The sequence below is a fragment of the Trachurus trachurus genome (assembly GCF_905171665.1).
Source record: "Trachurus trachurus genome assembly, chromosome: 20".
Lineage (NCBI taxonomy): Eukaryota > Metazoa > Chordata > Actinopteri > Carangiformes > Carangidae > Trachurus > Trachurus trachurus.
The window spans coordinates 8,507,515-8,519,575 of record NC_139911.1 but is presented as its reverse complement, the minus strand read 5'-3'; the positions used below and the strand labels follow the sequence as shown (position 1 = coordinate 8,519,575).

General features: G+C 44.4%; 1 protein-coding gene across 2 annotated transcripts in view; it reads right to left on the bottom strand.

Moving 5' to 3' along the window:
* phldb2b (pleckstrin homology-like domain, family B, member 2b) overlaps window positions 1-12,061 on the bottom strand; it is a 36,632-nt gene that overhangs the window by 10,063 nt on the left and 14,508 nt on the right. For both annotated transcript variants that reach the window (XM_083995715.1, XM_083995716.1), the window contains 6 exons: window positions 10,855-10,974; window positions 8,629-8,816; window positions 7,362-8,492; window positions 3,053-3,433; window positions 1,970-2,131; window positions 1,698-1,835 (listed from right to left, as the gene is read on the bottom strand). In XM_083995715.1, coding sequence (XP_083851841.1) covers window positions 1,698-1,835; window positions 1,970-2,131; window positions 3,053-3,433; window positions 7,362-8,492; window positions 8,629-8,816; window positions 10,855-10,974 — 2,120 coding nt within the window. The remainder of the gene's footprint in view (window positions 1-1,697; window positions 1,836-1,969; window positions 2,132-3,052; window positions 3,434-7,361; window positions 8,493-8,628; window positions 8,817-10,854; window positions 10,975-12,061) is intronic.

The following is a 12,061-nucleotide window of genomic DNA, read 5'->3' as shown; positions in this document are numbered from 1 at the left end:
GACTCTTCATGCAAACACATGTTGATGTATTTTGTATGTTGAATGTATTTATATATTTGACTCTGTTTTTTCTGCTATCTGTGTTTGGATATCCAGTTGCTGCACTTCTCAGACATATTGTAGTATCCTTGCCTGTGTGTTGGTGTTTGTTTGCATTGTTCCTTGGTTTTACGCATGGAGGTAAATGTCTTCCTTTGATGTGTGCGTGAGGTGTGAGTGTGTACTGACCCTGGCTAGCTGCTCCTGCAGGGGCTCCTTGGTGGCCTCAGGGCAGCTGTCCAGCTGGGAGCGCTGCTCACACACAATCTGAGCCAACCTCTCTACTCTGCCCCTTTCTGCCTGCAGCAACTCGCACGCCTGACATACACACACATAAACGCACACACGTGCCCACAAAAAGGACACATATATACCATGTACACGTTGTTTATGTGTACATATATAAATACAAAGACACGTACACACACACGCAGGACAGAGAGAGGATGGCAGCGTTAGTCGGACTGGGGAGCCACAGTTAATTACTACGGTGACCAGGTCATCAACATTGGTCTAAAGGGAAGGGGGGGAGGGAAAGCTGGAGAAAAGGTAATCTACTAAAGGGATGGAAAGGTGGGGAGGAACTGAGTAAAATGAAGGCAGGGAGGTGGTATGAATATTATCATGAGTTTTATCTCCTGCCTATTTTCCTCTGTTTGTTTGTTTGGATGGAAATGACTGAGGGTGATGGCTGATGGGTGAAAAAGGAGAAGGATATATGGGATGTCTCAGTAGAGGGTTAATCAACACATTAATGCTGCCTATCTCTACAGATACCAAACATATACATACACAGACACAGGCGTCCAAAATATGAGCAAACGCTCAACCTAACTTATTTTTAAAGTTAATCTTATCATTCTGAGTCTTGCCCTCTCTCTCACTCAGTATCATGAGGATGATACCAGCTAACAGCTCTGGGGTGCATGGACATTTCAGCGTCAGGGGAGGATTCCCACACTGCTTCACTTCGAGTGTCGTCTGAGTGATCGGATCTCAGATGTGTCCTGAATGCGTCCTAGTTGTGTTCACACCTTTACTTAAATCTGTCCACTTGTGATGTGACCGCCTGAGACACCAGGTCTGAACAGGGCCATGTGAGCATTGACCAATGGCAACTTTATATATTTACAATATATTCAACAGAAAGTTAGGAGTATAATGTGAAGCCACTGTAAATACAGACAGACACATGTGCACTTCCCCCCACAGGAGTGTGTGTAAGATGGGATCACTTGGTGACCGGTATACCCCGCGCAGTATTAACGGATATATATTTGGAGGCAAGGCAGCATGAGAAGGATTAACACCTATCAGTTAGTCACATGACCCCTAAATGTATGAGAGTCTCTGAGTGGCCTGTAAATTCTTCATGTCACAAACACACAAATGCATCGGGAAGAGAAATGCATGCTGCTGGGTAAAACCCATGTTTCTAATGGAGTGACTCAGAAAGGAAACTCAGACAATTTGCAGAAGATGCCTCATCAAATGCTTCAGTCTGTGAATTAACGCTCTCTCCATTTCAAGTATGCTCTCATCTTTTGACCCACCAGTGTGTTAACAGGCTCTTGGTGTCTGTGTTACCCATTACGAATATCTGAGAAGTATTTCACTCACTCTCAGTGTTTTTGAATGAACCGTAGCCTGTTTAATACCTTTTCCTTTTCCTGTTGGGACTTGGTCTCTAGTTCAGACATTTTATTGTGAAGTGATTCCAGAGCCTCCCTCTCCTGCTGGAGAGCAGCTACCTCCGACTCCTGCTCGGCCTCCACCAGAGCCTGTTCAACCTCCACCTTGGATAGACAAACAAAAATAACTTAGCCATGTGATGTGATTCTCTGGGTATTTTTGTGAAAAAGACTGCCCTACTGATAAAATGAAATTAAACATTTTCATGATCTATCCTTCTGTCCTCCTCTCTCTGTACCTCTCGGGCAGATTCGTCCATCTGGTTGTCCAGCTCTTTGATCTTCCTTTCCACCTCCTCCATGTTGTTCAGCACCTGGATCCTCTCCTCCTCCACCTGCCTCACCTCCTCCTCTGAAGGCCTCGTGTCCTGTCTGCGGCGACGAGCTGCATCGTCCATAGACTGCAAACATCAACAGAGTCAGACATTAAGCCGGTGCATATTCTCATTTGTCCAGGTCATAGTATTTCAAAGGAGGTTAAATCGAAAGCAACTGGACTGGACAAATAACTAAGTCCAGTTGCTTTCGATTTAACCTCCTTTGAAAGAGTCAGACATTAAACCACTGTGCACCAGCTGTCTTCATATTTAGACCAGGTTAAAATATATTTTATAGAAACTGTTGTAAAAGTTTTGTTGTTGTGGCGAGACGGAACTACCACTTGACAATTTTACAACAAACAAATATAGGTGGACACACCAGCACACAAACGCATGCACATACTCACTCAAACATCAGCTGTCAATTCTAACTGGTAACACTTCGCCTGCTCTAATCTAATAAATGGGCTGTAAATATCTGACATCTGTGTATGTGGAGGAAGTGTAATGTCAAGACTTTCCAAGTATTAAGGGTGATCCTTCTCACTCTCATGTGTTCCAAAAAGAACAGGGTGCTTAAACACTTCCAACAATTAATCCTGATTAATCTTTAAAGAAGCCGACTAAAGTCGAAGGAGCTTGTCCTGCAGTCTTGTTGTACACCTTTCCTACAGCGATCAATGAATTAGACAGCAATCTGTAGACATCGATATATTCCTTATGTTAGTACTCATTTTCTCTGCCTGTTCTCCACTGCTGAGCAGCAACAAAAATCCAGTTCATCAGAGGGTCAGAAGGTCAGATTACTTATTATTGTTGACGGGAGGTGATGAGTTGACAATAACAAGCCCATCAATAGCTGAGTGAATTCAGGTATCATTACCTAATTGCCATCAGCTAAAAGATGTGATGTTAGTAGGGGTGCGCCATGTGTTTTGTGTTAATACAAAGCAGAAATCCGCAATTTAATTAGCATCCAAATAGACGTCCCAGTTCTTATACCTCATTGGTCCTCAGTGAACGTGGAGAAGGTGAGGGGGCAAAGCCTCTTAGGCTGACGGTGGGCGACTCTGCTCTGTTGTCTCGGTGACCGCTTCGGCGCCTCTGTCGTATCAGCAGCTCATCGTCATAGTAACCGTTCTCCGATCCGGGGGAGGTCATGTGCCCGTTCCCCGTTGTCTCAAGAATAGATGAAAAGTCGGAGAAGACGGACGGCATGTCGTCGTCGTCGTCGTCGTTCACCTGGAGCTTCTCCAGCTCCTGGTTGATCTTCCGGAGATCGGCCACAGCTGAAGTGGGACTTGTAGTGGTGGCGGCTCCGTCCCTGTCGGCCTGGCCCAGCTCTGAACACAGAGACAGGATGGTCTCTAGCCGCTGTCGCTCCTGTGAGACACAAATATAAACACCAGCATGTGTTAAAGTACGTGCAGATGTAACGGTGATACCTTAAACTTATTTTTGTACAGTATTATGTGGTCGAGCTTTGTCTACTTTGCAAAGTGTCATTTAAAGTGTTTAAGGTGTGAATTTAAGTTTTGGGATTAGGCCTGGGACGATAATAAATTTTGCTGGACGATATATTGTCCCACAAATTATTGACGATAAACGATATTATTGACACATTTTTTTGAGAACAAATTAACCACTAATATAATAATAATATTTCATAATAATGCAAGTAGACCCTTTTAAATGCGATAAACTTTTATTTCTCATGAGTATTTTTTTTTTTTACCATTGTAATTGGAATGACAAGAACTTATATAGCTTGCTACTATCCTAAATAAATAAAATAAACATATAATAAAATAATAAACAGTGCAGTGCAGCTTTTCTGTCCAATAACGTTACACACCTGAAGCTCCACTTTTCATTTAAACAAACTAATGTCACTTCCACAGATTTCATCAATGAGACTAGCATTTATCTCCTAAAAAGTATTAAACCAGCCGGCGGTAAACCTCTAAAAACCTGCTGATACGTTTTCTTAGTCGTTTTCTCCCCCAATGACGGAGGTTGACCCGGCCCGTGAGCTGCTGCAGACGGCTGCAGTCTGTGGGAAGCCCCGCTCCTCCTGCTGGCTGCTACCACAGTAGCTCCAAAAACGTCGGAGGAAATCTCCTAACAGGCGATATGTGGATAAACTGACCACAGACTGGGGAGTGGGGATCTAAACTGTGACTTTCTGGCATGAAAAAATATTAAAACTTTAAAAAGTGACGTGTTAACAGCGCGGCAGCAAGAATTACGGTAAAATAGCTTTTAGCTGCTTAGCTTTACAGCTAGCGCTGCCGGTTGCTGCCAAATGCATTCTGGGAAACAAAGATCCTGGATGACTGAAGAGAGGGTTCACTCCTTTCATTCTGCAAAACAAACGGCCCAGGTGCTGAGACCGATGCACAGAGTGAAGCCTCTTGTCATCCAGCCTGGTTGGAGGAAAACAAATATGTGCGCATCTGGTGCGCATGCACATGGCGATTTATCGAGGCCGGAAAAACTATCGAATTCATTTTCATTTATCGTGCGATTAATTGATTTATTGATTATCGTCCCAGGCCTATTTGGGATTATTTCTGTTTCTTGTCCAAAATAATTTCTGCCCTAATGTAAACTTAACCTATCGGTACATTTCTATTAGTGGTAGATATTTACCATTCAAATCCTGCAAAAATGATACACTTTGCACATTTTATTTTTTATTTTTCTTAGTACATGCAGATGTCTTTAAAACTGTTAAAATAAACACACAAAATGAACACTGTTATGTGCCATAGCAGAGAACGTCACATCAGTGTTAGAGTACTAGAGTTACTTTCCATCATAAAAGTTTCCAGAGCTCAGATTACCTGAGGAAGCATTGCAGGAATCAGTCCCTCCTGTTTAAATGTTCTTGTTTGGTCCAAAGTATTCTCAGTATTATAATTTATTGAATGTCATATCCTAGAAAGAATATTTTCTTCTCCCTGGCTATTCCTAGAGCAAGAGTTTCCGTTTCCACAGGTCTGCCTGCCCCAACTCTGTTACACGGTCATCTATGGAGGCTGCGATGAATCAAAATACTCCCTTATGGATTCAGCAGTACCTCCTCTGGAGAGAGTAGTATGTAAGCCACACAGGCAGCATGTGCAAGTAAAATTAGAGGGGGAATGAAGGAGGCTAGGGGGGTGAGTATATGTGGGAGACGGAGAGAACGAGTGAGCTAATGAGAAGGTGGACAGCTGTCAACCATGATCCAAAGTATACACAAAAACAAGCCATGACTCAAAACATAGGAATGTGTATGTGTGTACCGCCACTAAAGAAACAAGACACTTTCCAGGGAAATGTACTGTAGGAAGAAATCCGAACCAGGTGAAGTTTGGAGTGTGAAATACTTGAGACAATCATTTTCCGGGAAAGAGATATCCCATTTTGGAGAAGCATTATGGCTCTGTACATATATTTTATTACTCAGTGTCTTAGAGATTAAACATACATTTATTCCAGAGAATTGAATAGAAATTGTTGAATAATGAGCCTATCATTTGTATATACAGTACACTCCATAGGTTAGACATTTGAATAAACTTAAAGTGTGACCATTTCGATTTACTTGAATGGGAAAGTGGTCTCAGACATTTTGGACCCCACTGTTATGTGTGCAACAACAGATACACAGCCCATTTAACGCATGTAATGTGAACCAGGAGCTGAGAAAAAAACAAGCCAGTGTCAGTTTGTCACCTTGTTCTATTCTAATGGCCACAAGCCTCTGTAGAGCCCTTATAGTAATCAGCTGTCAACTAAAGAGACAGATGGAGAGGGACAGAGACTAAAGACAGTGAGATTGTAAAAAGGTATAAAATGGCTGGAAAATAAAAGGAAAGAGTTTAAGGAAAGAAAGAGAGAAAACAATGTGAGAAATATAGAATGAGCTGGTGCTTTGGTTTAACAGTGAACTTATAGAAGAATTCATATTTTTGTTTTTATGTCCTGCTCCGCTTTTCAGATTAAAACAAGAGGTATTGATTCTCAGCTTTATCATTAATGGCACAGTTGGTCCTCTACTCTAAAACTGGTTTTGCGTTTGTGTCTGCAGCTTCCCTGAACTACCACTAGATGGCAGACAAAATTAAGACCAAGCCAGATGCTCTCCTAAAGCTTGAGGCTTGAACTCCAAGATGCTTCTTGTGGCTTTCATACTGCACCCAGCCATTTCTGATCAGAACTTCTAAAATCAGCTCACTCTTTTATTAGGAGTTATTTAGAAACTGTTATTAAAAAATAGCCAAAAGTTAATAAGCATTATGAATTTTTTATAATAGAAACTTAAATGGTTGCAGAATTTAACACACCCACTAGAAATATGCAATCGTTTAAACAGAAATGACTGGTTGTAAATCAAACTAAATAAAATCCACAGCTATGATGTGTTCATAAATGATTCATTTTGTTATTTTGCAAAGCGCAAATGTCTCTCTTATCCCAGTAGGAATGATAGCAAGATGGAATTTCATGATATCTGGAGACTCGCCGAAAGCCACTGTGAAGCTTGTGAAATGCAGTTTGGTTTGTTCAGAATCCAGAGAACTGTTTCTCAGTAGTTAAAGAGGCACCAGTCTCCTCAGCAGAATATGCCTCTGTGTAAACGAGAGGGACACATAATGGTAGAAGTGGAGCAGGATTTTTAAAGTCCACTTGTCATTATACGCTGAGCATATGTGTGTTTATCCACCTGCTACACAGAAAGCCAGCTCTCTAATCTTCTGTAGTTTCTCTAACCGACTCCTGACTGATGTGTTCTGTGGCTCCTCAGCGGACCGAACCGCACCGGGCGGTTCTCCAGATGACTGACATAAACACGCACTACACATACACAAAACACACAGACACAATCCGAGCACGGGAGTTAAGAATAGTTCTGTTAGTATCGGTTAACTGCCATCTGTGTGAGTGGTAAACCTCACTTTGTGTGTGTGTGTGTGTGTGTCTTAAGCTCCCTGGGAGAGTGCGTTCGAAAGGGCAAGTAGGAGGTTAGCGATGAAGGGAGGCATTCCTCAACTCATTCCATTCCTTGTGTGTCTCTGTGTAATTACATGCATTTGCAATCACATAATCCTCCACTGCAAATCAAAACATAGCCTCTTTCCGTAACGGCAACTAACGGTTCACCTGTCAACAGTCTGTCTGTCTGTTAACCAGTGAATTTACCCTTTGTACCACAGTGTCACAGTGTATATCTACATATTTATACACCGTCATTTGATCTGAAGGTTTCTTCAATGTTTCTAAACTTACAGATAAAGACAAACAAACACACACTCCAACTCACCAGTCTCTCCACCTCCTGCTCACGCAGTCTCTCCTCTTTCTGGCGATGGTGGTAGTCGGTCAGTTCCTCCTTCCCGCTCAGTGAGCTGATGCTCCCTCGTCTTTCCCTGAACCCCCCTGGTGGAGTCACACCTGCCTTTCCGAACGACGACCTCCGCTCCCCGAAGCCCATCCCAGGCTCCAGCCCTGCCTTCCCGAAGGACGACCGCCTCTCTCCGATAGTAAAACCCGGTGCACCAGAGAGCTGGGAGGATCCGTGGCTGCCCAGCCGTTCAGCGTCCTGAGGGCTCGAGCACATGGAGCTGATGGAGCCCACTGAGCTAGAGGAAGTCAGGCTGAGTTTTTTGGCCACACGGGGGGAAGAGGAGCCCCCTGCTCTGGACGGGATGGTCACATCGGGTGGAGCTGCTGTGGAGGTGGAGGCGGAGACGGGAGGAGGCGAGTTCTTGGTGGAGGTGAGGGAGATGGACACAACACCTTCTCCCTGAGTTTTGGCCTGGACTTGATTCCTGTTGGAGGTCTGATGGGTGGAGATACCAGAGTTGTGGTTGAGGTCGGGGTTGGCCATGTAGCTGTTCTGGCCGCTTAATTTGTAACCCCCGGCGATATCAGATCGCCGTGGCGGCAGCGTTGACAGGGTCAGCATTCTGTTGTTGTCATGAGGAGATGGGGAGGCGCAGAGGCGAGGCAGCGACCGGCTGTGCCCTCCTCCCACCAACCCGGTCAGCGAGCCTGTTGAGTACTTCCTGGTCCGACCGCTGGGCGACGGCTCTTGGTTCCCACAGCTACGACGTCCAAGACGGGGGCTTGATGGCATGCTGACGGCGCCGCCTGACGACGGGGCGCGCGATGAGGAGGGAGGGGGGAGAGAGAGGAGGGAGCTCTCGCTACAAGCCACTGAATTGGAAGAGCCCCCGCCGTTCCACGTGGACAGCAGAGGAGAGGAGCCCTGGTTGTGATGCCGCCGGCTGTCGGAGGTGCGGGTCAGGGGGTCGGATCGACGTCCAGGGGAAAGAGGAGGGGGCGATTTCAAGGAAATAGGTGGACGATCAGAGCCATAGAATCGCCTTGCCTGGTCCTGATAGGCTGATGAGGACGTGGTCGGACTTGTTACAGGGGTGGTGGGGGGAGACTGAGAGATGGAAACAGAGATCACAGTTAGAAATACTTAAAATGTCTATTTTATCATAGTATTTCACGCAAATGGAGCTGTACTAGATTTATGTCTAACTGTACAGACTTCACAGTGGAGCTAAAAGATGATCAACCTGTGTCACGCTGAAGTAAGACGGGTTGGCGGCGTTCCCATTGGCTCTCAGGCTGTTCTCCAGGGCAATCTTCTTGCGCTGCAGGGTGTCCATCAAGTCCCGCAGCTCGGAGGCTGATCGCATGCCCCGAGCGCTGCTGGTGCCCCCCGCCACCGCATAGCTGTAGTCACTGCTGAACTTCAGGTAGTCTGCAGGGGGTGGGAGATAAAATGGAAAAAGAAAATAAATGGATCAAATGGGAAAATGACAGGGAAGGCAGGGCAAAAAAAAAAGAAAAAGGCTGACTGGAATGAGCCATACAAATGAATGAAGACATGGGTTGAAGTTGTTTTTGCTCAGTCTGAGAAAAAAAAATCATTAAGACATAAAAGGAAAAGGGGGGGGGGCATAAGAAACATAAATGTTCTCAGAAAAAAAAGAGAGAAAGTACCTGAAGCTGCAGCGGTTGATACATGTGGCCCTTGGCAGAACAAACCCAACCCAAACAATCCACAACTGGCAGCAAATCCCCCAGAATAGGAGTCAACACACACGCTTTATGCGAAAAAAAACACACTCGCACAAAACCCTCCATCCGATCCAAGACAAACAGTTCTACTCTAACTCAAGTTCAGTTCCTTAGTATAGGATTTGGGGAAATGAAAAAGACCACAAAATCTTCTGGAATACCCTCAAGAGGCCCCCCACCCTTCCCAAAGCCCTTTATTTAAAGCTGTTTCAGCAGAGAGGGGGTCTTTTTCCAAACCTCAACTGAGTCGCTTTTTAACTTCCCCTTTGCTAAATTTAACTAAGAAACATCAACCAAAGCCTATTTTTTTCAACATGTTAAAATATTGCTAAGATCAACAGCAGTCCGTTTGATTGATAGCTCTGCTTCCAAAAGGCCCTAATCCCTAAATATTACCCTGTCATCAAAAATGTAGGTAAAAACACTTGGGTAGGAGAGAGCACTACGTGAGAAACCTGCTCTGTTTTTTTTATCATCTGTGGCATAATGTGGAAAAGGAGCTATTACAATGTTCAAGCTTAGACCACCCAGCGTTTAACTGCCTCACACACCCACACACACACACACACACACAAAAGCTGTGGCTCCGCCTGAGAGACGCGCACAAAATGTGTATGGTGCAAGTGAACATGTGCCAAGAGTGTACATATGTGTTGGGGAATTGTGTGAGTTCTCAGCTCCTTCTGTTTAGTGGAGTTATATTGTTAAGAGAAAGCAGAGTACCTAAAGGCGCACGTCATCGCTGAATATAAGCCCGGTGGAGAGAAATGGGGCAGAAAATGAAAAACATCATAAGATCTAGAAACTCACACACGCTCACGCTCATGTACACGTACGCAGGGGTGTTTGTGTCCATACATGGGCAGATTTATACTGGAGGCCTGGTGTGCATCAACTCTCCTCTATCATGACTATTTTCTTCTATGCCCGAGCCGCTGCCGCTCTGTGCGAGAGTCTTCACTTTAAGTTCACATGTCAAAGAGTGAAAGTCTTGGAAGCCTGAAGGGTTAGCAGTAAAGATTTTTGGCTGCCTGTAATAAATAAAAGTGTATGTGTGTGTGTGTGAAAGGGAGAGGGAGAGAGAGTGTGTGTGTGTAAGGGAGATGTAAGTCATTTCTATGAAAACATCAGAGAGAGAGGCTGGGGGGAGAGAGAGGTGCATTCCTTGTGTCTAGGAGTTTAAAGAGCAAGGATTCCACTTATGGCACACACACACACACACACACACACACACACAAACACACATACACACACACACCTTGCTCACAGCCAGATCAATCACTTAGGAGACAACACAGAGTCCAGCTGAATCACCATGGCAATGGAGGGGGCACCAGATGACAAAAACAGTCAATCATGCCTTGAATTTAAGTTTTAGCATGTGTGTGACAGTGAAACCACATATTTAGGAAAGAAACCTGACTGGTTTCACTTTCTAACACACTCACATGCTCAAGGCGAACACACCTGTCTGAAACTGTAAGACTTTGCTACGATCAGATGTGACATCGGGAGAAAAAGCTGATGGAAAACTACAAGTAGAGAGGAGGTGAAAAGCAGCAAAGTGACTGACGATGAAACCAGTGGAGGTGGGGGGAAGAAAAAAAAAAGATGTGGCAGAACAAAGGCAGAGAGGATGAAGACAGTGCAGTCCAGGGGTCATGGTGGGGTTTTACCAGACCCTGTGTGTGTATGTGTGTGTGCATGTGTGTTTATACCTGTGTTGTAGGCTAAAGCTGACACAGGGCTCTTCTGCGGAAGCATGCTTTTCATTCTGCTCGCCTCCTCAGGATGGTTGAACCGGAAAAAGTAGGATTTACCCAGACACAAGGAATAACCTGGAGATAGGGAGAGAGAAAAAAAACACACGTAAAGTTAGATATAACTCAAAAAAGTCACCTTAAAACATGTCAGACAGTATAACACAGACAGACCAGCAACAACCTTGAAGAGTACTCCTTCGTGGCATCACACGCTGCGCATGAGGAGACGGTCATAAATACAGCTTTAAATTAGTACGAGTCGGTAATATTTATGCACAGCCAGACACACACTTTCACATGCTTGCACACAGCCAGGCGTCCTAGACCACAGTATTTACTCTGGCCATCAATTAGGCTGAGAGGGCCAGGTATTAAACAAGATGTCAGGGTCACAACCTCTGTAATACACATGGCCAGCCACAGCTGTCCAAATACCTCAGAAGGGAAGGAAGAGAGACAGAGAGGGAGAGCTGACACACGCACACACACACACACACACACACACATTTACACACACACACACACACACACAGAGACACACACACGCATAAGAGGTTTGAAAAGTACAAAAAAAAAGGATAGCAAGACAGAAATTAAACGATGCACAACACCGATGCACATGTTGAAGAGTGAACAATAAAAGATGATAGAAAACCACTCAAAAACAAAAAGCCCTTCATCTTTTTTGTCTGTTTTCTCACACTCACATGCAGTATTTTTCTCTCTTTGTTCCTTTCTCCTTTCTTCCATTCAGATAAGCGTTACAGTAAACCACCACAATGATTAGCATGTGTGTAAAAGGCAAAAAAAAACCCACCTCCTTAATAGCGCCTTTACGGTTACATCAGATTCTTTGGACCTGAAGTTAGACACAACCACTGAAGCAAGAGGGGGATAGCAAAAGGGTGAATGGAAAAAGACTGAATGGAAAAATGTCGAGACGGTTTTTCGTTCGCTTCCCTTGTTTTCAATTTTAATTTCCCCTTATCCGTCTCACATTATACTTACCCTCACTAAAAGAAACAGCGTTAATAGCTTTATTTGAGATTATAATTCAGCTAAAAGACGTCATACCTGTCTGTACATTGCCCTAGAGAGCTTTTTTCTTTTCTTTTCTTTTTGTTTTGTCTTCAAAGCTGGAGTATCTCAGCACAGAGGGGGG